Source organism: Dermatophagoides pteronyssinus, unplaced genomic scaffold (genome assembly GCF_027571235.1).
Source record: "Dermatophagoides pteronyssinus isolate colony J.1.1.1.1 unplaced genomic scaffold, Derpt_VIB-CSIC_2022.12 sq0001, whole genome shotgun sequence".
In the NCBI taxonomy this organism is placed as follows: Eukaryota; Metazoa; Arthropoda; class Arachnida; order Sarcoptiformes; family Pyroglyphidae; genus Dermatophagoides; species Dermatophagoides pteronyssinus.
The window spans coordinates 3,401,770-3,427,898 of NW_027461525.1; the positions used below are offsets into that span (position 1 = coordinate 3,401,770).

At 33.5% G+C, this 26,129-nt stretch overlaps 8 protein-coding genes across 11 annotated transcripts; 6 read left to right on the forward strand and 2 right to left on the reverse strand.

Annotated features, from left to right (window-relative positions):
- Positions 1-991: 991 nt before the first annotated feature.
- Positions 992-3,305, forward strand: LOC113793272 (uncharacterized). Its single transcript, XM_027343281.2, has 4 exons — positions 992-1,204; positions 1,259-1,537; positions 1,595-1,678; positions 1,730-3,305. Exons 1-4 carry the CDS (start codon positions 1,178-1,180, stop codon positions 2,516-2,518), a joined length of 1,179 nt encoding a protein of 392 aa, XP_027199082.1. The 5' UTR covers positions 992-1,177; the 3' UTR covers positions 2,519-3,305.
- LOC113793273 (uncharacterized) lies at positions 3,021-5,320 on the reverse strand. Its single transcript, XM_027343282.2, has 3 exons — positions 4,970-5,320; positions 4,631-4,917; positions 3,021-4,576 (listed from the first exon to the last, which is right to left on the reverse strand). The coding sequence occupies exons 1-3, from the start codon at positions 5,181-5,183 to the stop codon at positions 4,094-4,096; spliced, it is 984 nt and encodes a 327-aa protein (XP_027199083.2). The 5' UTR covers positions 5,184-5,320; the 3' UTR covers positions 3,021-4,093.
- A 435-nt stretch (positions 5,321-5,755) lies between these two features.
- On the forward strand, positions 5,756-8,244 carry Hrd3 (HMG-coA reductase degradation 3). The gene is made up of 4 exons (XM_027343277.2): positions 5,756-6,352; positions 6,405-6,884; positions 6,943-7,371; positions 7,421-8,244. The coding sequence occupies exons 1-4, from the start codon at positions 5,756-5,758 to the stop codon at positions 8,069-8,071; spliced, it is 2,157 nt and encodes a 718-aa protein (XP_027199078.1). The 3' UTR covers positions 8,072-8,244.
- Positions 8,245-8,392: 148 nt separating this feature from the next.
- Positions 8,393-9,415, forward strand: LOC113793274 (enolase-phosphatase E1-like). The gene is made up of 4 exons (XM_027343283.2): positions 8,393-8,778; positions 8,825-8,960; positions 9,020-9,143; positions 9,211-9,415. Exons 1-4 carry the CDS (start codon positions 8,393-8,395, stop codon positions 9,336-9,338), a joined length of 774 nt encoding a protein of 257 aa, XP_027199084.2. The 3' UTR covers positions 9,339-9,415.
- A 14-nt stretch (positions 9,416-9,429) lies between these two features.
- LOC113793271 (signal transducer and transcription activator-like) lies at positions 9,430-11,255 on the forward strand. Of its 2 annotated transcripts, none has more exons than XM_027343280.2 (3): positions 9,430-10,053; positions 10,111-10,422; positions 10,496-11,255. In XM_027343280.2, the coding sequence occupies exons 1-3, from the start codon at positions 9,559-9,561 to the stop codon at positions 11,246-11,248; spliced, it is 1,560 nt and encodes a 519-aa protein (XP_027199081.2). In that variant the 5' UTR covers positions 9,430-9,558; the 3' UTR covers positions 11,249-11,255. The 2 variants fall into 2 exon arrangements, with proteins under 2 accessions (XP_027199081.2, XP_075675831.1); XM_075819716.1 differs by having other exon boundaries at positions 10,129-10,422.
- A 267-nt stretch (positions 11,256-11,522) lies between these two features.
- Positions 11,523-16,770, forward strand: Rich (Guanine nucleotide exchange factor subunit Rich). 2 transcript variants are annotated; one of them, XM_075819637.1, is made up of 7 exons: positions 11,523-12,001; positions 12,105-12,580; positions 12,635-12,733; positions 12,795-13,508; positions 13,575-14,108; positions 14,162-16,086; positions 16,171-16,770. In XM_075819637.1, the coding sequence occupies exons 2-7, from the start codon at positions 12,258-12,260 to the stop codon at positions 16,632-16,634; spliced, it is 4,059 nt and encodes a 1,352-aa protein (XP_075675752.1). In that variant the 5' UTR covers positions 11,523-12,001; positions 12,105-12,257; the 3' UTR covers positions 16,635-16,770. The 2 variants fall into 2 exon arrangements, with proteins under 2 accessions (XP_075675752.1, XP_075675746.1); XM_075819631.1 differs by having other exon boundaries at positions 14,162-16,770.
- Positions 16,699-19,199, reverse strand: LOC113793270 (ribitol-5-phosphate transferase FKTN-like). 2 transcript variants are annotated; one of them, XM_075819720.1, is made up of 4 exons: positions 18,778-19,199; positions 18,350-18,714; positions 17,667-18,295; positions 16,699-17,609 (listed from the first exon to the last, which is right to left on the reverse strand). In XM_075819720.1, the coding sequence occupies exons 2-4, from the start codon at positions 18,467-18,469 to the stop codon at positions 16,853-16,855; spliced, it is 1,506 nt and encodes a 501-aa protein (XP_075675835.1). In that variant the 5' UTR covers positions 18,470-18,714; positions 18,778-19,199; the 3' UTR covers positions 16,699-16,852. The 2 variants fall into 2 exon arrangements, with proteins under 2 accessions (XP_075675835.1, XP_027199080.1); XM_027343279.2 differs by lacking the exon at positions 18,778-19,199 and having other exon boundaries at positions 18,350-18,720.
- Positions 19,200-19,370: 171 nt separating this feature from the next.
- Positions 19,371-24,261, forward strand: LOC113793516 (uncharacterized). Its single transcript, XM_027343562.2, has 4 exons — positions 19,371-19,542; positions 19,597-21,432; positions 21,553-23,684; positions 23,750-24,261. Exons 1-4 carry the CDS (start codon positions 19,504-19,506, stop codon positions 23,952-23,954), a joined length of 4,212 nt encoding a protein of 1,403 aa, XP_027199363.2. The 5' UTR covers positions 19,371-19,503; the 3' UTR covers positions 23,955-24,261.
- Positions 24,262-26,129: the final 1,868 nt, after the last annotated feature.

The window sequence follows — 26,129 nt, forward strand, 5'->3', positions numbered from 1 at the left end:
TGGAACAAGTTTTCAAATAAACAATGAAATGTTGTGGAAAAAGAAGAATGATTTGAAAAAAGTGGTGCATGTGAAAGTGGGAAAAAAAAGAATATAAAAGAACATATAAGATCAAACTTACTAAAGAGTTAAAATAATTAAGTTTAAATGACCACGATATAAATTGTTGACGTTTGTAATTTGTTTAATAAATTAAATTGAAAATAAAATTATCAATTATCAATAATTCTGTTGATAAAAAAAACATTCGAACAGATCAGCCGCACAAAGACAAAAACCGATATGATAACACAATATAAAAACTGAATTTGGAATAGTCGAATGTTTGTGTTTGGAAGAATGAATATAGAATACAAAAGTGTGGTGGTAGATTTTTCACTCTCGTTTACTTTCAGCAAATGATGATGCTGCAATGCAGGGAATTACACTCAAAATCCATTTGATATTGGTTAGTGGATGATTTTTTTCCTTATTTGTTAAATGGGATTTCAACATTATTCAGTATGTTCTCTGTTGGTCGACAATTCGTCTGTTAGACCTGGCATCCAGTGGACAATAACAATACTTAGAATTTCGAATGCATGTATTAATGGATCATATTCCTATTCTTATTAATTCTATTCGATGAATATATTCTAAAATGATTTTTAAAAATATTTTTGATATTCAAAAATAATAAAACAAATTAAATAAATATAAAAAAATTGCCTGCAAGAATAATAATCATCATCATAAGGATAAGGAAATATAAAATGAATGTTTCATTTATCGTACGAAAAGTTTTCGAAATTTGTAAGTCAAAATGAGAAAGTTTCGCAGAAATTTTATTTTGTAATAGCGGTATAAAGAAAGCAACTCATTTACTCGTATTTAATGTAAAGAAAATTACTGCTATCATAAATTCATTGACATTTAACTAAATTGGAATATTCTTGTTGTTAATGCCGCTAGCAACTCATATCAATTGTGACAGCCAGTTCTTTGTTCTCGACATTTTGCTGAACAGTGTTGTCGAAAAAAAATTGATTTTGGCTCGATTTTTCTCAGATTCTTTGCTCAATTTTTTCCCCTATTGAATTGTATTTATCGCATCTATTAATTTTTAATCATTTGATTATCATTTTTAATAGTGCATTACATTAGTACATCAATCAATTTGTAGAAAATCTAATTTGACATGGCCGCCATTATAAAAACAGATACGGTTAGTAATGATTGATATGATTATATGTTTTTCGTAATTTACAGATCATTGTAGCCTATCGAACAGGTTGTCGAAACTAAAACCGATGATCAATCAGCAACCAATGAATCAACAGCTACCGAAGTCGAAAATAACAAGATCGACGGTGAAAAAAAGGATGAAACGAAAAATGCCGGCACAAAATCCAATGCTAATGGTGGTGCTGAATTACAAGTACCGAAATTGTTTGTTGGTCGTTTGCCTTCGGGAACTAAAGAGAATCAACTGAAAGAATTATTTTCCACCTATGGTCAAGTGACACATTGTGATATTGTGGGAAAATATGGCTTTGTGGTGAGCGATGACATTTTTGGTTTAATTTTACTTTAATTTTTTTTACCATAACTGTAGCACATGAAAGACAAAGAAGAAGCTCGTGTGGCTATGGAAAAATTGAACAATCATAATTTCAATGGGTCAGCCATCACTGTTCAGGTACATTAGTTTAATGCTTGTTTTTCATTTCTAAATTGACTTCGTTCATAGCTTTCTACATCTACGGCTAAGAAAAGTAAAAGGAAACAAAATCGAAAGAAAAATTTTGGTAGTAATCGCAATAATCAAAACGGAAATATTAAACAGAAAAACAACAATATGAATAACAAGAATCAAATTAATCGAAGAATCCAAAATAATAATCGATATTCGAATGGAAGTAATCAAATGCACAACAATAATCGTATGCGTAATAACCGTAACGGTGGCCGCTTTAATCGTCCAATGCGTGATCATTCGATGATGCCTCCCGCATCAATGTCGCCAATGCATCAGTATGGGCCACCACCACCTCATACACCAATAAATCAATACCATTCATATCCACCCCCACCACCTCATCATCAATCACCGATGAATTATTCATCATATTATACTCAGGCTCCGCCTACCCCACAAGCCCCTATGGGCAGCGGTGCTTTAGGCAATGGTGGACACTTACCACCATCACAGATGCCCCCTTCTCGTGATATGTATTATGATAATAGACAAGCTATGGGTGGTACTGGTATTTACAACACAGGTCCAATTGGATCAAGTGCACAGCCAATGTATCAATCACCAGTTCAGAATTATAGCCAATATAATCAGACTCGTAATCAGATGAAAAGTGGAATACAACGAGGTGGTGCTACCGGTGGCACTCCAATGCCACCACAGCAGCCACAAATGTATGGTAGTCCTCAAATGGCTCCTCAGGTTGGTGGCTATGGATCTTATGGTGGTGGTGCCGGTGCTGGCGCTATGAATAACCAGAACAAATATGTCGGTTATTATTAATTGCTCTTTAACAGTGTGTACTTATGTGTGCTGTCAAATCTTCTAATAACCGTTAAATTTTTTAACATAACGAACTACTAATCACATTTTAATATTATTAATTCTTCATTGCATCGTGCATTCAATATTTACCATCCGATTTCGGACGATTATGAGCGAAGACTTTAGACAACACATTTAAATGCACTAATCATTTTGGATTTAAACAAACAAAAACATTTTTTGCTGAAGAAAGAAAATCTCCTTTTGCTGCTTTTTTCGTTTAACAATTTTCATATTTCTGTTGGTTATGATGATCAAGAATTCTTGATCCATACTTATTTATAAACACATTTAAGGATTTTTATTAGCCTACAAACACATAAATTTCCTCATTTTCAATTTAATCAAATATTTTTAAATATGTCCATGAAGAAAGTCAAGTCGAAATCGAAACTAAACTAATTTGTCATTTTCATACCAATATGATTATCTCTCATCTATGGATCATTCTTCCAAATGCTGAAAGTTGAAGAGGAGGAGGAAGTAACATTTTCACTTTTAAATTTCATTAAAAAAATGAAAACTAAGCAATCTGATTGATCTCGGTATCATTTCGGATGCGTTCACTCCCTTCTCCATTTTTTTCAATGATTCGATTTGATCACATGAACATTTTCAATACATAAACTACTCTAAACCTTTTTTTCTCCTTTTTTCTTTTTCCTTTCTATTGAATAATGATAAGAATTTGGTGTCTCTTTTTTCTCTCTTTATCATTGGAAATAAATGGCAAACATTTCAAGTATTCTAGCTTATGATATTTTATTCATTTTTTTAAATTATAAATTCTCTAATGATCCGTGATGTATGTTTGATTCTTGCATATATTCTTGATAATAAAGGAGATTTTTGAAATGAATTTACAACTGGCACATTCTCTCAATTTCATGTTGATCATTTGTTTTATTTATATCTCTTCAGGCTTGACTTCTTCGGAAAAAATTTCTTTGAATACATTGAATCTCAATTCAATGTTGACAATTCTATTTTAATTTTTTTTATTTAGGTTTGCGTCTTTGTATCAGTCACTGCTGATACACACAAATCTTTGGATCTTTGCCTTTGGATTTTTTTCGGCCCAAGAAAAAAAAATTCATCCATTTATTCAATAATTGTCTTTTATATCTCTCCCTTTCTTTTAAAGTGATTGTAATCATTTATTTTCATACTTATTGCTTGATTGATGAACGGATTTATCGGTTCCCTATGTCATTCGTTTCAACAACAACAACAAAATCGAATGATATGCAAAAATTAATTTTTCATTTTCAGGTAAACCCGTGTCGAAAAAATTGAATTTTATGGATGGGTGTGTATAACATGTAAATATAATGTAAAGTGTACATATTAATTTTTTCAACTTTATGATTAATGGATATTAATTTCCAACATTTAATAAACTATAATAGATAAATTTCATTATATAACATGATGATTACTTTTATCGATACTAAATTATTTGTATAGTTGTGTAAATGAAATGAAACAAATTAATTATAAATCATGAAAAAATTCAAATGTTTCGTTTTAGCTTTATTCCATACTGCTAAAGTTGAACATGAAATTTTCCACTGCATTCTCGGCAACTGTCTCGATTGATTGCTCGAAATTGAATGCAAAATCAGTCTTGAAATTGTCTTTTGAATCCTCAAAAGTATCTTTTTTTGTTAAGTCGCTATCTTCATCGAAGTTGAATTCCATTTTGCTGCTGGATTCATTAATTTTGGACATTTCAAACGTTTTCTCGTCGAAAAATTTTTTTTCTGGTTCAGCTTTCTCCTGACGATTTACTGGTTTTAAAATTTTGGAAAATCTTACGGATTTTTTTGGCTTGACGATTTCAATTGTTGTCGTAACTGGTTCTCCTGTAGATTGGGTCAGTTCCTCGTTGCTTATGCTGATATCATCCGTTTTTTCTACGTTCTTATTAAATGTAGGTTCTATGACGGCAATTTCCGGACATAATCCAAACGATACATTCAAGTCAATGGGGTTAATTTCAAAACCATTTCGCATCTATAATTCGTAAAGAATGTAAAATTTCTTTTAAAATAGTTAATAAAATTTTACCATTTGAACAATGTTTTCCGTTTGTTCATCCCAATCACGTATAAATTCTTTCAGCCAAGTCATTTCTTCATTGTTCAATTTTTTCTGCAGCTTTTCGACCAAAAACTGTTGTTCCATATTAAATTTTTGCATTTTATTTTCCATCAATAGAACCAGTTTTTGTTCTTCTCGAAGTAAATTTTTTAGATCTCTTTCGACGGCTGGTATTGTTTTGATTAATCTTTTTCGAACATTGTTTAAAATTTTATTTTGATTTTGAAAATTTTCAATCAGAAAATTGTTCAATTCTAAATTAAAAGTAAGTAATCAAAAATATGATAATTGCAAAAATCAATTTACCTTTGTGATTTTGTTTCCATTCTGCGTCTTTCCCCAACAATTTAGCTTCATATTCAGCTTCTTTCCTACGCATTTTTTCTCGAAGCTTAATCGCGGGGTCATCTTGTAATTTTTTTCGTTTTTCGTGCAGATATTTTTGGCACTTGAATTCAAAAACTTTTTGAATAAGATTTTCGTAATCTTGGTCTTTGTCTTTTTTATTGATATTCATCATCGTTTGTAGCTAATCAAAAATGGAAATGATATTCGAAATCGAACGTTTTTGCGGAAATAAAATCTTTATCCATTCTTATTTAACGTCGAAAGCCAAATTTTGTCTAAATAGTCTTTCAATTGATGATTTTATTACGATAAATTCTTTTTGTGTTATATTTTGAATAAAAGTAGAAACTTTTCATAAACAGTGTGACTACTACACGTAATTGTTTTTCACTTGCATGTTGGTAATCCGATCACCATCAATTTTCATTGTAAACTTGATGTAATAAATCCATTTGACATCAGAATCGCCATTTCTTATCAATTTTTTCGTTATTGTCACGAATTCCTTGTGTAGTTTTCCTGATAGGTTAAGCGTAATTTGTATCGAATTTGCAATTTACTCGAAATGAATAAATGAATTTAATTATTGCTTTAATTATAATCGAATCATGACACAATAAGTGCATTAACGAAATAGCTGTTCTAATATTAACATACAATGTTCTATTGTTGCTTATTAAACGATCGATATTGCCACCAACATCAGATCGATCTTATGGAACATAGAAATAACTGAATTTGATAATGATGAAACTCATAATTGTGATCTTTGTACTCTTTTCCTTCATTTTCGCGACTCATTCTCAGCCACCTCAGTCGGCATCGAATTCAGCAATCTCAGATGATTCCTCTAATGATCAAGAATCATCCCTCGATAATCCAACCGTTACTACAAGTGATGTTCAAACTGATATTTCCGACGAAAGTTCGGATGTACCAACTGATAACAATTCCGATGAAAAAGATGTGTTCATTTCATCTAGTGATAATAGTGATGATCACCAAGTAACTAAATCTTCGTCATCTAAATCCTTTTCGCCGAGCGTTGATACAGTTGTCAATGATTCAGCATTCAATGATCAAGATAGATCAAATGAAAAAACAACAAGCGATAATAATGATAATAATAGTCCGCCAACTATAGACATTGATAAATTGATTGAAAAAAAATCACCTGAAGAAGTCGTTATAACATTAAAAAAATTGGCTAAAAAAGGCAGTGATGAAGCGAAATTGAAATTGGCCATCACATATTTTTATGGTAATCCTCTACTTGATTTGGATACATCTTTTGAATATTTCCAAGAATTATCTGCTAAAGGAAATAGTCTAGCGCATCTGGTATGAAACTTTTTTTTGCTAACTTTTTGTTAACAATTATGATTTGTTGCAGTATCTTGGATTTATGTATGCCATTGGATTGCCACCGGTAAAAGCCAATCAAGCAAAAGCTCTATTGTATTATACATTCGCTTCGCTTGCAAATCATACGTATGCCCGGATGGCACTTGGTTATCGCTATTGGTCAGGGATAAGTGTCGCATCCAATTGTCAATTCGCTTTGTCCTATTATCGTAAAGTGGCTAAAGTAGTTGAGCAAAGCTATACGTTTTCAAATAATCCATCAATACAACGGATTCGAATCTTAGACGAAGCGGAGAATTCCGGTCCTTATCACGGTTCACTTGATGATGATTTGATTCAGTATTACCAATTTTTGGCCGATAAAGGCGATATTAGTGCCCAGGTTGGTCTTGGCCAATTACATTTTCAAGGCGCACGTGGTGTCGCTCAAAATCAATACCGAGCTTTTCATTATTTTACTATGGCTGCAGAATCGGGCAACACCAATGCTATGGCATATCTGGGAAAGGTAAGATTAATCATGATGAATTATTTATAGAGTTTAAAAAAATGATTATAAATCCTAGATGTATTTGGAAGGAAATAAAGTTGTCGAACAAAGTTCTGAAAAAGCATTGAAATATTTCAAAATGGCTGCAGATAAAGAGAATCCGATTGGGCAAAGTGGATTAGGAATAATGTATCTCCAAGGACGTGGTGTAAACAAAGATTTTAAAATGGCATTGAAATATTTCTCTGCTGCCGCTATGCAAGGCTGGGTAGATGGCCAACTATATCTAGGTATAATGTATCTTAATGGCTATGGTGTTTCAAAAGATTACAAAGCGGCCATCGAATATTTCAAAATGGCCCTGCAATCTGGACATTTAATTGCATTCTATCATTTGGCCGAAATGCAAGCAACAGGTACAGGTACTCTTCAATCGTGTTCTACAGCTGTAGAACTTTTCAAATCTGTCTGCGAACGCGGCGAATGGGGAACTTTGCTTATGGAAGTATGTTGAAAAATGTTGGAGATCTCAAATTAATATTCTTATTGTTTAGGCACACAACGATTATAAAGAAGGTCGTCGTTCTAATGCGTTTATCAAATATGCCGTTCTTTCCGAACTTGGCTATGAAGTAGCTCAAAGCAATGCAGCATTCATGTTGGATCGGGATGAAGTTGGAGATCTTTTTGATAAACATGAAATCTATAATCGTGCTTTCATGTATTGGAGCCGTTCAGCATCTCAAGGCTATTCGATAGCCCGAGTCAAATTGGGTGATTATCATTATTATGGCTTAGGCACAAAAGTAGATTATGAAATGGCGGCCAATCAATATCGGATAGCATCGGAATTGCAAAACAATGCTCAGGCATTATTCAATTTAGGCTACATGTATGAAAAGGGGCTTGGTCTAAAAAGAGATATTTACCTGGCTAAACGATATTATGATTTGGCGGCCGTCACATCCACCGATGCTCAAGTTCCAGTTGCACTTGCCCTAATCAAATTATTCTTCGTCTATTTTTATGATCACATCAAAAACCTTGGATTTAAAGATCTATTCTATACGCCAATTAATTTTGTATCATATCTGGTCGACAATTATCTCGGTGAAGATTGGGACCTATATGTTGCAACCATATTAGCTCTTATTTTGGCTACACTTTTTTTCATTCGTCGACATGTTGCCCCAGCCGGTGGTTAATTTAATATGAACACTTCATATTTTTTTTAAAATTCTACCTAAGTCTACCTGTTTTCATTGTCAATACATGCACACGCACTCATTAATAATTGGGAGGAAGACTGTAAATTTGTTATTATTTTTACATATTTTCAGCCAATTTGTTTAATTAATAAAATTTAAGAAATAATTGATTATTATCGCTAAAAAACTGATTTTTTTCGTGTTGTCAAAACTTGCAACATATTAACTTGGATAAATAAAAATTGAACTTTGGAATAGCTCGTTATTCCACTTGCAGTTCGAAGTTTAGGCTTTGTATTTACACTAATTTTTGAAATAATGGCTGGAGAAAATCAAGATTCTGTAAAGATCAAGCAACCAAAGGTGATTCTATGTGATATCGAAGGTACAACTACGGCAATAACATTTGTAAAAGAACAACTATTTCCATATGTTCGTGCAAAACTTCGCAATTATTTGATTAAAACCTGGAACACAGACACTACTCGAGATGATGTTCGACTTTTATTTGAACAATATCATAAGGATTTAATTGACCATCAAATGCTTGGTCACGAAATCGACAATAATGGTACTTTCAACATTGACGGCGTTTGCGTCTATGTCAATTGGTTGATGGATCATGATCGAAAAGTTGGAGCATTAAAGCAATTACAGGGACATATTTGGGAAAATGGCTACAAAACTGGACAGATTCTTGGACAGTAAGTTTTAATCTCATAGAATTCAATTAATTGAATTTTCATGTAGTGTATACGAAGATGTTTTTCGATGTTTTCATCGATGGACTTCCGAATTCAATGTTAAAATTGGAATCTACTCCTCCGGAAGTGTTTTGGCTCAAAAACTTTTGTTTTCTCATAGTTGTCATGGAGATTTGACACCGGTCAGTGTCACTATTCTAATCTAGACTATTTGTTAATTTTTTTAAAATTATTCATTCAGTTTATTTCGTATTATTTTGATACAAACATTGGTCCAAAACAATCAGCCGATAGCTATAGATTGATCACCGAGAAAATTGATTCATCTGCCAATGAAATTCTTTTCCTTACGGACGTCTCGGAAGGTTAGTTATTATCAGTCGCAAAGTTGTTTCTCAAAGTAAGCATTTATTCGTTTGACAAATTCAATAGAAGCAAAAGCGGCAAAGAAATCCGGTATGATGGCAATTTTATTAGAACGTGATGGCGTCATTCTCTCTCCAGATGACAAATATGCATTCAATTTTATAACAAGTTTTGATAAAATATTATTTACTTAAAGTTTTTGGTGATTAGGTACAAAATTTCTACAAATTACTTTAATATTAATTGACTGGTAATAAATTTTTATGGTCAATATTATCAATTGTATCATCACTTTCACGTGATGAATGCAATGTCATAACTTGCATACTTGATTACAATAAAATGCTGATGACATTTTTTATAATGACTTAAAATTTACATAAATTTCTATTTTACTAATAATTAACACGAAACATGGATTATGAATCTCCAAAAATTGACCTGATCAAATGGGAAAATGGGTTGAATAAATTGGTTGAAGACTTTGATGAAATAAATCGACAAAAACATTGTCATCCTTATCAACAATTGTATCAATATATGGAGCAAATCATAACAGAAATAATTAAGATTCAATGGTACATCATAAACCTGTTAAATCAATGGAAAAGTGCACAACAGAAATCGATTATTACTGGACAAATTGATATGTCCATTTTTGATGATATTCAGCGATGCAATACAATCATCATCAAATTCTATCTGAATTTTTTAATGATAAATGAAAATGTTAATGAATGGTTTTCAAATTTATCGCATGAAATCGGAAATCAACTGCAATCATTGTTGCAAAATGCATTCATAGTTATAGAGCAACCATGTTCGAATATTTTGAAACATGATCCATTGACTATCATTTCGAATGCAAAATTTGAGGTGAAAATCGGTCTACTCTTTGGCTATCAATTGGTAAGAACAATCTTTTAAAGTTTGTAATGTCACCTTAGACAACCAACCATTTTCTAGTTACCACACAATTTTCAGGAATGGCTTGAATCATTTGATATGCGACTTTTAGCCGAAGATGAAATCCGTTTAGTTATAGATGAAGGATTAGAAGCGATTCGGCCTCGAAAATCATCGTTTAACATAATCAACAAAGTGGAACCGATATTAAACATAGAAAACGAAATCTTGACTATTACAATTACAAGCAACCTTAAAGTGGATATCAATCGTCGCGGTCATAATCCTAAAGCTGTGCCAGTGACGGAGAATAAATTTAAATTTATCTTCTGGCTGAACATTGATATGTCAGGATTGAAATTTACATTACATGTGAGTTATTATTCGCTCAAGAATTCACGTTTCATTTAGAATTTGATTTTCTTCTCACCTTATGATATGGCAGACATTTTCCTTGCCAATAAATGTACTCAGTCGCAAAGATTATAGAAATTCATACGCCACAATCTTCTGGGATAATGCTTTTGCAATAGAAAATCGAAAAATGTTTGAAACCCGTTCCTCAGTTTCATGGCCAGAATTGGCCATCGTTTTGAATCAAAAATTTTGCAAAGATGTGGGTGTTTTCCTTAGCGAAGAACATCTGAATTTCATTCGCACAATGATACCGAGCGGTAATGAGTATAATAACGATGTAATAACTTGGGAACAATTTGCCAAGACACCATTACCGATGAGACATTTTACATTTTTCGAATGGTTCTACAAGATTCTTATTTTGGTTCGTGATCATCTCAAACAATTGTTCATAGATGGCCTCATTCATGGATTCATATCTCCGGAAATGTCGGAGAAATTGCTACAAGGATGTATAGATGGAACATTTTTGATTAGATTCAGTGTAACATTTTGTGGTGCCATCACCGTTGCTTATGTTCAGAACAGAAAATTCGACAAACTATTACCCTGGGATTTGGAACGATTAAAAAAAATGTCCGTTTCACATACGATCAAATCTGCCGATTTTCTTCTTTACCTTTATCCAAATATACCTAAAAATGATGTTTTTGGCAAATATTATGTGCACAATAATAATATGATTCGATCGATTACCGGTAAAGATTATAGTTGTGATACCGATATTGCAACACAAATTTTACCTACCAATAATATTGAACAGGCATCTAATAAAGTTTAAAAATTCATTTACAATGTAATTAAATTTTTTCGTTGCATTTTTTAGCCACAAAATTAAAAATTTTGCAATTTTAAAATTTGATCAATCAATTATTTAGTCCTCAGAAATGGGTCGATTAAATAGGTCTTCGACGATTAAATTCATTTTTCTTTGAAAAATAAAAATTTGTAGCAACTAAATGCGGATAACGGATCAAAGTACAGTTATACAGACGCAACATTTTAAACGTACTATCTGAACAGAACTTTTCGTGTCATCATTATTTTGATTGCGGCCGGATTGTTTTTTTTACGCTTCGAACCAATGTATAAATATCAATACAATCAATACACAAACAAACAGTTTGCATGCAAAAGAGATAATTATTAAAATGGCACAGCTGGCTTCTGAATAAACCATTTCATCTGTTCGTCGCATACATTCACATAAAGTCAGAATAAGAAAATTTTCTAAGTGCTCGAAAAAAACATCAAAATATAACTCGTCTGACAAGATATTTACTTCCAACCACATCATATTCATATCGTTACTGTTATTTTTGATTCGATTGAGTTTGTTTTTTCCGATCCAATACACAAAGCCGTTCATAATAACAACAACAACAAAAAAAGAGCCAATCAATGAGCGAATGAATGTACCTTGAATTTAGGACAGGAACAATATATAAAAAATTATTTACTCTTTCCAATGTTAAATCAGAAATTTTCTTTTTCTGGACTTTCCTTAAATAGATACATTTTTTTCTAGCAAGAGGTAAGTATGTTGAATGTTTTGGATATCAAAATTTATGTTGAGCTGTACGATTTCCTTTGTACGATTTTAATGTTTTCTTTTAATTTTTGATCCAAAATCAAAGTTTCACCATGAATGAATAAAAACAATGTGATACTATTTTCACCATGATAATTTGTCGACACACTACGAATCTGCGAATCTTTTTTCAATACAGCATATTCGAAAATTTTATTCAACATTGTAGTTTTTTTAGCAAAACAAGTACTCATTAAAAATGTATTTTCCAATTGGATGGCCGCAAACATTAAATCTATGTAATCAGAAATGTGATCGAATTGACACAATTTTGGCCAACAGTGATCAATCATTGTTTTTATTATTATCTGGTGCGCATTTTTCCATTTGGTTTTGTCGACCAGCTGTTCAAATTGTTCATTATCAACGAACAAATGATTCGATAAGCAAATATGGTCCAAATGTTTCTGCCGTTTGGCGTTCCGATTCGACACAGATTGTCATACAAACTGCCAATGATTTTCTTCTCTTCTATCAAGTGATTATAAATGATCAGGATGTTATGCCAATCATTGAACCAAAGTGAGCACTGATGAAATCCCAATTGTTAAAATTTAAAGTTTTTATTTTCGGCAGGAATAGCATTTCCAATGATTCGATTCTTGAAGAGAAGAAGGTTCCTTGTTTATTCATACAGCTTACTAATTCACTAAAAATAAATGACGGAATTTCGTGGTATGTCGTTTGTTTTTATGGTTATGTTTTGCTAAACTAAAACATTTGTACGTAAATTTAGCATAATGGCTGCTGAAGAAGAGATGGTCATTGCAACCAAATCAGGCTTGTTAAGTGGAGTCGAATGGAATGGCCAGTTAGATGATAACTTTCATTTGAATATTTCTGTGCCTCAAAATCACCATCATCATCATTTGATGGCGAAAAAATCACCAGAACTAAATCTACCTTCGTCATCACATTCAAATCATATAATTGATTTCAAATATTCGACCATCATTGGTGGTTTTTCACTTGTTTTCTCTAATGGACTCGGCGCATTTTTGCCTTTAAACGAACAAACATCGACTACGACATACAATCAATTGCAAATGATAGGCCATATAGATAATGCCCTATGTACAGCTATTAATCATAAATATGCATTCATTGTGTTCGGATTACTTTCATCTGAAGCAGTTGCCTGTGATTTTGATGAGGTGGATCGACGATTTGTCATCTCATTCCGGATGATCCTTCCACCAAACGTTTATCCTGATGCCGAAAAAATTCTCGGTCCCCTTATTTCGCTTCGTTGGACTCCGGATTCCACAGTTTTGGCTACGATTTGGGAAAATGGTGATTTTGCACTATGGTCGGTTTTCGGATCTTTGCTCATCTATTCAATTTCTTGGTATAATTCACTTGATATCCGAAACGAGTTTAATCAAACGCCATTCAAAGTGTCTGATCTTGTGTTCGGCAAAGAAGGATTCCATTTGTGGATGGTGGAACGGTAAGTTTTTGTTTGTTGCATTCTTTAACATTTTAATCTGAATCCTTTATTTATTCGCTTTTACAGTGAAAACTCAAATGAATCAACAAATCGAGTGTGCAAATTATCTTTAGCGAAAAGTGTCTTAGCTGTGAATCCTTGCTCGTCTGTACATCTTGAAGCCGTTCTTTTGGCTTCGGAAGACCGAATTTTTGTCGGTGGAAATAAAAACTCATCATTGATTGCTCAAAATCAAAAATTTGATGACGATGAAAAAAATATAGACCGCGAGAAGTTATTGAAACAAGAAAAATCCTTGAGCAACGTCATTTTATCGGAACAAGAATCGAATGCTGTTGATTCATTTCAATGGATCACTGTTCCATTGCCACAAAGTTATCTGGAAACAAATTGGCCAATTCGTTTGTTCGCTATTGATCATCAAACGTTACAGAATATTGCTATTGCTGGAATCAATGGCTTAGCCATGTATTCTCTAATTCATCGCAGATGGAAATTGTTTGGTAATGAAAACCATGAAAGAGATGTCACTGTCACTGGTGGTTTTCTTTGGTATTACGATTATTTAATTGCTGGTTGTTATAATTTAAGTGAAAATTGGTAAGTTTTGTCATCTAATTTGAAACAAATTATTTATCATTATTATACTTTAGTTCGGAAATCAGAGCCTATTCTCATCGGAACAAGCTAGACAATTCAAATGCCAAAATTATTTCTGTTGATTATGAAGTGCAATTATTATCATTGTATCAAAATCGATTGCTAGCCCTTTGTTCAGATGGTACAATCTATCTTTATGATCTTCATTTATTCAAAAGAAATCATCATTATTCGACCATCAACCATCGTCACCAACATCATCAAGATTCTCATGATTATGATCTTAACATTTCAGCACCCATAAGGGTCGTTGTGAATAACTTGGAAATATTTCCCGATTGTGTTACATTGTGCCTTTTAACGGATCTTCATGTTGACATGTACAATAGTTCAATCTTTAACATGCATCATCTATCATCTACTTCTTCTTCATCAACAACAGCAGTTAACGAGTCAATCAGTCATCGTGTTGTTAGACAAAATTCATCATCATCATCATCTGTATCACGTTCTCATTCAATTTTAATCAATATTTGTGGCCGAGTTTTGTTGCTTGAAATGGACATTGATACTTCGAAATTGCCTCCATTTTCTTCGGACGATGAAGATGAGGGAAATGATATTGGTGACCAAAATATTAACCATAGTCAAAATGGCAATTCTGATAAAAGCCAAAACAATAAAATTAGCAATGTTCCCACTAACAGTAATGATAATAACCAGGTGATCCGCTTTAAAAAAGTTGTGAAACTTGCTTCAAGTGTAGAAAATCTTTGGCTTCTTCCACATGATGATGTTCAACTACAGGCTTTCCTCAGATCATCACAGCAAAGTTTCAAAGTTTTATCTCAACAGCAATTGCGGCCACATTTAGAGACATCACTTTATCTGTCCTGTGGCGGTCATGGTATGGCTATTTGGCTTTCGCTTGAACATTCAATAAGGGCCTATGGCTCCTCATTAACAAGAAAAAGTGATTCCAATATTAGTGATAATGATAACGAGCATACATACATATCGAAAAGAATCATGTTACCTTTTCGGGAAATCGGATCAGCAATATATCCATTAGCTATTCGATTTCGTGAAGCCATCGTTCTTGGTGCTGAGTCGGATTTCACCCAACCGAATCTCTCTACGTTATCACAGCAAAAACAGAAAAATAGTCAACAATTGTTTTCCGTTATACCATTTTTCGTTGTCAAACGTACATCACAAGTCTATCTACATTACATTTTAAGGGAACTACTTCGTCGCAATTTAGGATATCGAGCTTGGGAGATAGCAAATACTTGTTCGACATTACCACATTTTGTTCATTCCTTGGAACTCTTGTTACACGGAGTGTTAGAAGAAGAAGCTAGTAGTTCACAACCAATACCTGATGCGCTATTGCCTCGAGTCGTAGATTTCATTCGAGCTTTTCCCGTTTTCCTTCAAACAGTCATTCACTGTGCAAGAAAAACTGAATTAGCATTATGGCCTCATTTGTTTTCAATTGTCGGGTCGCCTAAAGATCTTTTTCAGCAATGTATACTCGAAGGTCAACTTGATACAGCATCCAGCTATATAATTGTGTTGCAGAATCTTGAAAAACCAGAAGTAGCCTCTAAATGTGTATCTCGATTGTTGCAAGCGGCTAGAGTAGCCGGATGTTGGGTCACTGTTAAAGAATTGAAGCGATTTTTACGTGCCACTAATCAGACTGAAGAAAATCAATTTCCAGCCACTGATAATCCTCGAACTAGAAGTAATAGTTTTATTCAACACTCTCATCATCACCATCAGCCACAAACATCTGATAAATGTGAAGAGATGTCTGCACCGTTATCAGCACCGATTATCACAGCTGCTAATCACAACGGTGCTACTTTGTTCATAGATTCTGAAAACAATTCACGAAAGCCGATGAATTCAGATCGAACAAAATCAATAAATCGAGCGATGCCAGGTAGAGCTGCCATGTCATCAGCAATCGGTATGAATCTACCTATTTCAGATAAATGTTACATCGATGAAAATCTTTTAACTAATGAAGCTTTCAATCATGATAATATTTTAGAAGAAATTTCAGAAGATTGTACTCTGAAAAATTTCGAAGATCCACCTGCAAACATTCTAGCTTCTGATGATAATGATGATCAGAATGATAGCGGAACCATGGTTAGCAATATTAATGATTTCAAAATGTCTAATCACTGCAACGGAACCATCAAAAACTACCGCGCTTATCCTGGGACTATACTGCGAACCATATCCAATTCGACAACGCCGAATGGCCCGGACAATCAGTTGAATGATAAGCTTAAATTTTTGTCAATATCCGAAACCAATTCAACAACAACAAACATCATGTCATCATCATGTTCATCATCGACAATATCGTCAGCTTCAATTCCACCTCCAATGGCCAGTCAGCAGCAATTAAATCATCATGAAAATCATAATCAACTAAGGCCTTTACGAGCCGTATCAATTGGTCAATCATCTAATCATAATGATCATGAACAATGTACAATATTTTAATTTTCGTAAAATTCGTAAAAGAATCAATTTTTTTGTTTTGCTCATTTGCCATGTAAATCTAAGATTTTATGAACACAATTATTAGAGATATATTTATTTTTTCTTCACTAAATAAAATGATTGTTTTTGACAAAAATTGTTCTTGTGACTAGATTTTTAAAAAATTATATGTGCATGATCTACAACAAAAAAAATGGAAATTTTGGAAATTTTTTGCACTATACATTGGGCATCGGAATCAGCCTTATGGTTTCAGACCATTCACTTGGATCCCATTGACCATTAGGTCGAACGTTAGGCGGACTAGATTTCCAATCCCAATCACGTCGTGGTATTCGCCATTGTTGTTTACCATAATTAGCTTCGATATATGATTCTGTTTCACAAGGAATTCTTACCAATAGACCAATGAAATCGGTCCAACAAAGGGTGAATTTTGGAAAATTATATTTAAATTTGAGACCAGTTTTAGCTTGAGTACCACCATTCCAATAATGATCTTGTTCTCGATAGAAGAAAAAAATGTCCAATTTCAGATCATCCATCAAAAATGATAATTCAAGTGAATCATTCGGTCGACCAAACCAATGTATTAATGGAATATTATTTATGGAGAATAGATCAACTATTTCTGGTTTAAAATCATCGGCCCACATGCCGATGTCGACATCACCACTGTAAACGATGAAATCACATTGGCGATAAAAACCGAGTAACGTTCCTGAACTCAACCAAAATGGCAATCCTAATTCATGTTCAATTAATTGTCGAGCTTTTGTCAGCAATGTTTGAGCTTTTGTTCGAAAATTGTTTGCTTCAGGAGTTTCATCTTTGGGATTTTCATTGTAGAATTCAATTGATTGTCGACGATCACATTCAATGAATCTCTTATCATTTGAAGGAGTTAGGAATGATTTGGGCGGATGTGGAAGAAAAATCTTCAAACCATCAATAGTTGTCCGCAGTATTTCGGTTCTTTAATAGAAAATATCAACATTCTGAACATGAAAAATTTTTTTTTAACAAACGTACTTGTCATAGATGGCACTTGAATATGGCAAGCGAAATTCGGTTCGTTTAAGACCTTGTCGATGGAGAATTCGTTCATGATTTTCATTAAATTTGATCGGTGCTTGCCACCAATTATCACCTTGAACACGATCATAGAAAATGACGATATGTACAACATGTGATTGTTTTCGGATATCAATTTTTTCATCGACGATGACAATATGCGTTGGAATTGATACGTGTATATTTAAGTGCAACAGCGATGAATCAATATCTTTCAGTGTAATCACACTAAGACCATAATGATCTTTAAGATAATTACTGAAATGATCAACTGTTTCAGGTGAAATCGAATCGGCTAAAGTACCAAGATGAGTTAGGCGACTTTCACCTCTGCAGAACAATTTGCATACTCGACTCTTTGACAGTAATGAATTAGATGATTGATGATATGAAACAAAATTACTGTAAAATTTGCGTTTCGAAGAAAAGTGGTGATGATTGACATTTTTAAGCGGGTAATTTCTTGGCAATGATTCTGCATTAAGAAGATAGTCACCTTGTTGGATATAATTCAGCAACAATCGATCGATAACGAATAATGGAATTTTATATTGCTGTGCGGCTACAGTTATTTGATCGAGGAGTTTCTAAACGAAATGCTCAAATTATTGATGTCTTGCTAAATAATAAATTATAATTACCCAAGCTGTTGGCTCTTCAATTTTGGCCTGTTTAATTAGCAATTTGAATGCAATCAATTGAATAGTGAGAAGAAAACATGATAAGACACAGATTAAAAACGCGAAAGATGTTTTGACCATTTTCTCTTGTTCTTGATCGCAAAACGATCCATTTACAGACAATTATTTCTACTTCATAATTCTGCAAATAGATAATCAAAGAAGCATTTTCGGCTCTCGGCGTTTCAACCTTAGCAAAATAGCACTTTGTCAACACCCCAAAAAAAGTAAAGTAAATAGCACCCTCCAAAATTGGTAAATTCGGATTTGCTCCAAAAATTTGAACATAAATTCCAGTTTAAATCCTGGAACAAAAGATGGCAGAACTTGGCATATTGTTAAAAATTAAAATTAAAATTAAGAATTTTGTTTTATAAAACGATTTTTACCAAATATTATTAATCATATAGAAAAATGGAACGACTTCAATATTGTCGATTGTGTTTGAAGCCAGAAAATGTCAATCGTTTGGAACAAAGATTTGTGTCAAATCTATGCTACTGTCGTGAAAGTAATTTCCATCGACAATGTCTAGTTGAATGGATTGAAAGCACAGGTTTTACCAATTGTCATCGATGCCAATGCGAATACAATGTAACGATAAAACCGAACAGTTTTTTCGTCTATCTATGGTCAACTCGAGAAATTTTGATTCGAACGCAACACAAACTTTTACGGTCGATCAATATACTTCACATTACTCTGATTGTTTTATATGTTATTTTGTACATAGATCTTGCATTTTATCCTATCAAATTGATATTGATAATTCTCCTAATGATGCGATGCTATCTAAATGCTAAATCACTATATTATTTTATTCAGAGTATTTTCCAGAATTACACATATTGGAAACAAAGACATTTAAAGGTTTTATTAAATGAATAATTTTTGTTGATTTGATTAATTCTTTTAGTTGAATTAAAGCAAACGTCATTTATGAATGAATGGTGAAAGAAAATATTTCAGCCGGGCGTCAATTTATGCAATGTTTTACATGCGATCAGCCTTTGCGCTTTATTATGATTCGTAAAATAAAAATCTATTCTCCTGCGATTGATTATCTTTATGATTAAAATTGACAATTTCATGTTTCATGTATTTTTCATTTTTCAATGGCTACTATACGACAATCTGAATTAACATGTTTAAAGGTTGCTATTTTGTTTTGGATTTTTTAATACAAGTATTGATTTTGAGTTTTTCAGGAATTACGATTCATACAATTAAAAAGCTATGGAATAACGCCGGAAAATGAGGACGGATCAGGCAGCTGTTTAGTTATCGAACATCGTAACCAAAGAGTATTTGTATGCTGTCGAAATGAATTAATCTATGTGCCACTTGTTAGCCTTTTGAACTTTGATGTATGGAGTAAAAGTTTTTTGAATCATGTGGATACGAATATTTCTTCTAAAACTGTGATCAAAATCGATGAGGTACACATTTCGCATCTTTTATCAATCTCGCGAAAAGGATATGGCACCAAAGTGGCTGTCGCTTGTCATAGTCCTATAAAACCATCAACACTCATTTATTTTTATAATAATGATTCATTTGAAGAAACCAAAGAAAGCACGGTTCCATTCAATCATTTCAACTTTTCTGTCAATACAGTAGCGAAAATCCGTTTCATATCTTGGCATCCAGAAATGAATGATAATATCTTTGCCTGTTCTCTCACCGATGGTTCTTTTCTCATCATTTATATCGGAGATTATCCCAGCAAAACTGTAGTGGTTTTATCTCAAATGAACTCAAACGATTGTAATGTTTCTACTTTTTGCTGGAGCCCGAAAGGCAAACAAATTGTAATCAGTCATGGTGCTGCTAGTTTTGTCCAATACAAATTTCAGCTTAATGACCAAAATCTTGTTCTCAGTAATGGATTACAGGAAACCAAACGTATTCAATTGCCCGAAAGTTTTCAGTGTTTTCATGTCAAAAATATTTTCTGGCTATCAACATTCAATTTCGTTATCATTGGTAGATATGATGAAAATAGCGAATCTTGTTATTTATTGGTTTCTATACCATCATCTAAAGCAACTGGTGCTGATGCCGTAATGAAAATCGTTGATTTTGGCCGTCTTATTCTTGAATCTCCAACCGAAATGAATGAACCATTCGAAGGAAACATTTATCCTTTGGAGAATTTGATATTTATGTTCACAAACAAATCAAGCGAATTTGCCATAATTGGTTCTATTTCTCCGGAGTTAACTGCTGCCGATAATTGGTCGGAAATCACCAATGATGATAATTATCGGTTGATGTTTTCCGAAGCAGATGAATCTTTACAAATTCGTGGACTATCATTTGCACATGGTACACCAAAACAATTTCAACTTTCAACATCGGTCGTCAAAGGTGGAATCAATCAACCTTTTGTATTGGCCTATAATTCTTATGGACATTTGACATTATTTCTAATTGATTATGAAAATGGTTCTGATTTCATCAAAGTGCCTACAGTTCCTAAATGTGTTAAACCACAGGCACCTTCCCCCGTTACAACTTCTAATTTGAAACCACCGTCAAAACCGGATCCTATGCCAATAACACTCAAATCATCGACATCATCAAGCTTATTGGTTAAAGCTAATAATCAGTCACTACCTACCTCTACGGCGGCATCGAATATAGGATCAAATCAAACTACCACCCTGGAATTTCATTCGAAACAAAATCTCTTGTCTACATCATCATCGGGCCTTGATCAAAAATCTCTGGCACCAGAATCGATTCAATATGCAAAATCAAAAGAGAAACAGTTACAACAACAACAACTGCAAAAGAAAGAGAATGAAATAGTTCGTAACATCGAAGATTTATATTATGAAGAAATTCTGACCAACATAAAAGAATTCGACCATCAGTTACGACAATCCATGCATTCATTGCGAAATCTTTTGCGAAAAACAGCAATAGGTACGAATGAAAAACAAGAGCGAATTAAATTCGAATCGAAATTCATTACTGAGATGTTGGAAAATATACTATCATCTTATGGTTCATTAAATCTCGATGTCAACGATCTTCAGGTAACAAATCAATTTTATTAACGTGTCTGAATTCCCATCTTTTTGTTGACTTTAATTTTCAAAAGACCTAATGATGATGCTGATCTTTATGTTTTTTTTTCATTTTATAATTTACAATAGACCTCTTGTCTTGAGCTTCAATATCTGATGGAGGAAAGCCGTACGCTTATGGAACGTCATAGAGATCCTAAATACAGGCACATATTGCAACGGAGAAGTCTTGACCCGTTGACGACTCGTCGCATGAAAGATATACAATCTTTGAAAGATTATATCGAAATTCAATTGCGCGAATTGAATAACAAATTTGATTTAGAATGGCAAGAATGGTTGCAACGAATAAAGCTGCTTGGGTCGACTTCATCATCACCGAAAACATCTACATCGTTTTTTAATCATCATTCGACCATTCGTGTTCGATCTCCACCAACTCGGCCTCATACGTCATTTATTATTGATGAAAAATCTAACGATTATGACGAATGCAACATCATCAGTGGTGGTAAATCAAAGAATGTCACAGCTATTGTATGCAAAGCGTTGGTCAATAATCAACAATTGATTGAAAATCTCAAATTACAATTGCAAGATCTGATTAAAAAATTTGTCAACCAACAACATAGAACTCTGAATGGATCATCATCTGTTTCGTCGTGTAAAGATGGCAAGGATTTACAGGATTTTATCCGATCGCTGGGCGAACTTTCATTGTCGCAGTCATCTGCTGTTACAAATTTGAATCTGACCAACATTAGTGTTGCTGAAAGCAAAGAACATTATTGTGGCGAACCAATCATAATTCAGTGCATGGAATCTGGTCGTAAAATATCTTTGCGAAATTTTTTAGAAAATCGTCATTCAATTCCGATTCGTGTCTGTCGTCCTGTGCAACTTGGACATGGTTCATTATATACCAATCAAAAATCTCGTTTTGCATCGGTATTAGAAAAAATTAAAGAGCGTCGCATGATGATGGACCAAAAACAACAAAAAACTAGAACAATATCATCATCCATTTTGAACGATGAAAAAAATAAGATAACAGAAAACAAAGAAAATAAACTAATTCAACCTAAGCTATCACAACAGACACCGGCGACATCAATTACTACAAAATCGGATGTGTCGATTTATTCAGCTACAACCAAACCAATAGTGACCAGCAACAGTAAAATTCAATCACAACAAAATTCATCGCCAACAATAGTTCCAACATTTTCTTTCAAACTACCACAACATGAAAACATCACGACTACCGCTCCCATTTCAGTAGCTAAACCATCTTTGACCTTCAGCGGAACCCTATTTAAGCAAAATGATACGAGTAAATCTTCTACATCTTTGGCTGAAAAAAATGATTTGGACAAGAACAAGACAGAGGTCCCCATAACCACTAGTAACAAAGAAACAATATCATTAACATCGACTACAACGATTTCTTCTCTTTCAACTTCGGCTAATATCCAATCATCTTCAGCTTTATCTTTGGCATTAAAACCATCGTTTCCATCCTTTTCCAGTTCGTTGTTCGGTGAATCCAAGCAGCCAACAGTAGCGACAACAACTGTCGCAGTTACAACTTCTGCTACATCAACAGTCGCAGTTACAACTTCTGCTACATCCACAGTCGCAGTTACAACTTCTGCTACATCAACAGTCGCAGTTACAACTTCTGCTGCAACAACAGTCGCAGTTACAACTGTGGCTCAGCAATCACAACCAACCTTTAATTTTAATAATACCTTATCGAGTTTATCATTAAACCCTGTAACTACCAACACCTCTGTGGCAGTCACGACAACAAAAGAAAATTCGATATTTGGATCACCATTTGGTGGTAATCTTCAATCATCGAATCCTTCCTTCAGTCAGCCGTTAGCATCAACATCAACAACTTCATCTTTTTTTGGCAATTCGACAGCAACAGGCGGATTTGGAAATTTTACTTTTGGAGGCACCACTCAATCAAACAATATTTTTGGACAGCAGCAACCATCCACCGAATCATTATTACCGCCTCAAACAAAAACCGGAACATTATTTGGCCAACAACAGCAACCAGAAAAGCCATTTCAGCCACTGGCCAATGCATCACCACCGGGACTATCATTTAGTTCGCCTCATTCACTACCGACAACTAATGTATTTGGAGGAAGTCCATTGTTCGGTAGTAGTCCTACATTCGGATCATCGGCAATTTTTGGCAGTATGACAGCATTCAGTGGCGAACAAACTTCTCCCATGCTTTCAGCGTAAGTTTTTTTGTTCTTGAGTTAATTTATCGATTTTTCACCTCATTTTTTGCACACCTCAACAGATTCAACAATTCAAACCATTCATTTGGCAGTATGGCATTCAAAAATGAACCGATGCCTTCTTTTGATTCATTGGCCAACGATAATAAAAATACCAATTCATCATTGGCCACTGGCTTTGGCCAACCACCAGGCAGTGGTGGTGGACATTTCTTCAATTCGACAATATCACAAAATAGTGACGCCTTCACTCAACGCCGTGGATGATGATCATGATAAAAGATGAAAATGGTTGCAGTCGTCAGGCCAAACATGTGATTATTATCTTTCTGTTTTCATCATATTTTTTAAAATTGTCTACGTGATATGTTGGCGTTCTGTTGATGGTGAACGATTTCATTCAACAACCTGAAATCATCATTGATATTCAGCAGAGAACTTGCCTGTCTGTATCTGCCTGATCCTTGCCATGTTTTAAAGGCTTGTGCTAGATGGAAAATCATTCCTTATTATTATTATTATTATGTTAATGATTATATTTTTCAAATAAACCAAACAAACAAAAAATCTTGAATTGCATTGTATTGAATTTAATTTTTTGTTGTACAATATAATAGCAGTTGGTGGAATCTTGAATGGAATCATAATGGTTTAGTAGCTTAGGGGTTTTGTGATTTTTTTTGCATTGAAATAATAGAAGTGCTGGATTTACGAATCAGTTGTCTCATCGGTATTTCCATATTTGAAAACGCTCAATTTTATACAAAAACTTTCTACATTGTCGCTAATATCTGAAAATTGATCGAGAATCGTGTTTTGGATCGTTTAAAACTAAGATCTTAGTAGTTTGATATGATCGGTCTGAGGGGGTGGATAGTTTTGGGCCAATAACCTTGACAATGAATTTCTGTACTGAAAAAAATCGATGGTGGCTATGGTTCTTGTTATATATAGAAGGAGAATAAATAAGGCTTCGTTCACCGAACTTGACACTAGTTTAAATCAACCACCAAGTCGATCTATATATTATGGAATGTTTGAAGCCTTTTATCGAATCGGAATTATTTGTAAATTCTACTCTCGAAAAGTTTCGTGCTGTATTGCATAGCAAGAAATGGAATGATATGGCATTCGGATCGTCATTAAGTCATCATTCATCCAAAACGTACATGAATACACATTTAAACACATACATACATAATACGATCAGCAATGAAGACAAATAAGAAGAAAATTGCAATCGAAATCATCAACCACCACCGATCATATCCAACCTTGAACCCATTCACCAGAGTTCATTCTCACTTTCTATATGATGCGATTTTCAATGCTAACATTCATGATCATCATCATCTTCGTCGTTTGTTAATGTTGTTCGGATTTTTTTAGGAAAAAAAGTTGTATCGAGCCTCATCAGCATCATTAAAGCTGATAGTTCGAAATGAATGAATAAATTGTTTATGATGGATTCTTTTAAGTTCAATGTTTCAATGAAAATATGGATAACAAATTTATAATGAATCACATCCGTTTAATTAAAAAGAAAAGAAATTTTCTTTTATGGCATTATTCTTTCTGACATGCAATGAGATTTAATAAGGAATGGGGATGTTGATTTTTTTCCTTAACGTGTGTCCTGATGACCTTGAAATTCTTGAAAAAAATTATTCGACCTACCAAACTGCTAGTGCTTGCGATTGAAATACCTCAAGGCAAATTGATATTTGTGATAATAAGAGTGCTCGATCAAATCCTAATATCATCATCAGTCATTAACACTTGAAAACTGATAAATAGATTATGATTATCAATGAAGATATGTGTTTGCATTTTGGGTTATTAGACACGATGTAATTATCATCATAACCATAAATAGATCAACAGGGAGTAACGTACAAGTGTGGGGAGGATATCAATATCATGCAAATTAAAATTTCAAACAATCAAACAGTTTACCTGGAAGGTCTATTTTTGTGATTATGTCAGAAAGTAGTTAACAAAAAAGCTAAATATCCTTAAACAAGTCTTGAACGCATCTGGTTAGTAGTTTGTTCTGGTCGTAGTATCGCTATAACAAATTTTCCAAACAAACAAGCCATCACAACAGATGCAATGATAACATCGAACTTTTAAATTTTATCTTAAAATCGGCCCCGTAGGGCAAACTAATTTATACACATCTGGTGTGCATTCATTATTCTTGTTGATTGTCTATCCTATTTGACCACGAAAAAGGTCATCATCATCATTTACCTGACAGGAAATCCTTATCGTTACTATCTTGTTGCCATTATCATCATGATCGATAAATATTCGATTGGGCTAAAAAATGACTTTCTATTAGATCATTTATTGTTGATGATGGTGCCGATAATCAAGTTCGGTCATCATCATCATAATTATATGAGGATCGTTGTATTCGATGATGATCAGCCTTAATAA

Excerpts from the sequence above, each read along its gene's own strand:
- LOC113793272 (XM_027343281.2), top strand. The coding sequence starts at position 1,178 with ATGGCCGCCATTATAAAAACAGATACG. Across the intron at positions 1,538-1,594 it reads TGGGAAAATATGGCTTTGTG|CACATGAAAGACAAAGAAGA; the intron begins GTGAGCGATGAC and ends CCATAACTGTAG. Across the intron at positions 1,679-1,729 it reads GGTCAGCCATCACTGTTCAG|CTTTCTACATCTACGGCTAA; the intron begins GTACATTAGTTT and ends CTTCGTTCATAG.
- LOC113793273 (XM_027343282.2), bottom strand. The coding sequence starts at position 5,183 with ATGATGAATATCAATAAAAAAGACAAAGACCAAGATTACGAAAATCTT. Across the intron at positions 4,918-4,969 it reads ATGGAAACAAAATCACAAAG|AATTGAACAATTTTCTGATT; the intron begins GTAAATTGATTT and ends CTTTTAATTTAG. Across the intron at positions 4,577-4,630 it reads CGGAAAACATTGTTCAAATG|ATGCGAAATGGTTTTGAAAT; the intron begins GTAAAATTTTAT and ends TACGAATTATAG.
- Hrd3 (XM_027343277.2), top strand. The coding sequence starts at position 5,756 with ATGATGAAACTCATAATTGTGATCTTTGTACTCTTTTCCTTCATTTTC. Across the intron at positions 6,353-6,404 it reads GAAATAGTCTAGCGCATCTG|TATCTTGGATTTATGTATGC; the intron begins GTATGAAACTTT and ends GATTTGTTGCAG. Across the intron at positions 6,885-6,942 it reads CTATGGCATATCTGGGAAAG|ATGTATTTGGAAGGAAATAA; the intron begins GTAAGATTAATC and ends TATAAATCCTAG.
- LOC113793274 (XM_027343283.2), top strand. The coding sequence starts at position 8,393 with ATGGCTGGAGAAAATCAAGATTCTGTAAAGATCAAGCAACCAAAGGTG. Across the intron at positions 8,779-8,824 it reads ACTGGACAGATTCTTGGACA|TGTATACGAAGATGTTTTTC; the intron begins GTAAGTTTTAAT and ends ATTTTCATGTAG. Across the intron at positions 8,961-9,019 it reads GTCATGGAGATTTGACACCG|TTTATTTCGTATTATTTTGA; the intron begins GTCAGTGTCACT and ends TTATTCATTCAG.
- LOC113793271 (XM_027343280.2), top strand. The coding sequence starts at position 9,559 with ATGGATTATGAATCTCCAAAAATTGACCTGATCAAATGGGAAAATGGG. Across the intron at positions 10,054-10,110 it reads TACTCTTTGGCTATCAATTG|TTACCACACAATTTTCAGGA; the intron begins GTAAGAACAATC and ends ACCATTTTCTAG. Across the intron at positions 10,423-10,495 it reads GATTGAAATTTACATTACAT|ACATTTTCCTTGCCAATAAA; the intron begins GTGAGTTATTAT and ends ATGATATGGCAG.
- Rich (XM_075819631.1), top strand. The coding sequence starts at position 12,258 with ATGTATTTTCCAATTGGATGGCCGCAAACATTAAATCTATGTAATCAG. Across the intron at positions 12,734-12,794 it reads ATAAATGACGGAATTTCGTG|CATAATGGCTGCTGAAGAAG; the intron begins GTATGTCGTTTG and ends ACGTAAATTTAG. Across the intron at positions 13,509-13,574 it reads CATTTGTGGATGGTGGAACG|TGAAAACTCAAATGAATCAA; the intron begins GTAAGTTTTTGT and ends TCGCTTTTACAG.
- LOC113793270 (XM_075819720.1), bottom strand. The coding sequence starts at position 18,469 with ATGGTCAAAACATCTTTCGCGTTTTTAATCTGTGTCTTATCATGTTTT. Across the intron at positions 18,296-18,349 it reads TTGAAGAGCCAACAGCTTGG|AAACTCCTCGATCAAATAAC; the intron begins GTAATTATAATT and ends CATTTCGTTTAG. Across the intron at positions 17,610-17,666 it reads TCAAGTGCCATCTATGACAA|AACCGAAATACTGCGGACAA; the intron begins GTACGTTTGTTA and ends TTTCTATTAAAG.
- LOC113793516 (XM_027343562.2), top strand. The coding sequence starts at position 19,504 with ATGGCTACTATACGACAATCTGAATTAACATGTTTAAAG. Across the intron at positions 21,433-21,552 it reads TCGATGTCAACGATCTTCAG|ACCTCTTGTCTTGAGCTTCA; the intron begins GTAACAAATCAA and ends AATTTACAATAG. Across the intron at positions 23,685-23,749 it reads ACTTCTCCCATGCTTTCAGC|ATTCAACAATTCAAACCATT; the intron begins GTAAGTTTTTTT and ends ACACCTCAACAG.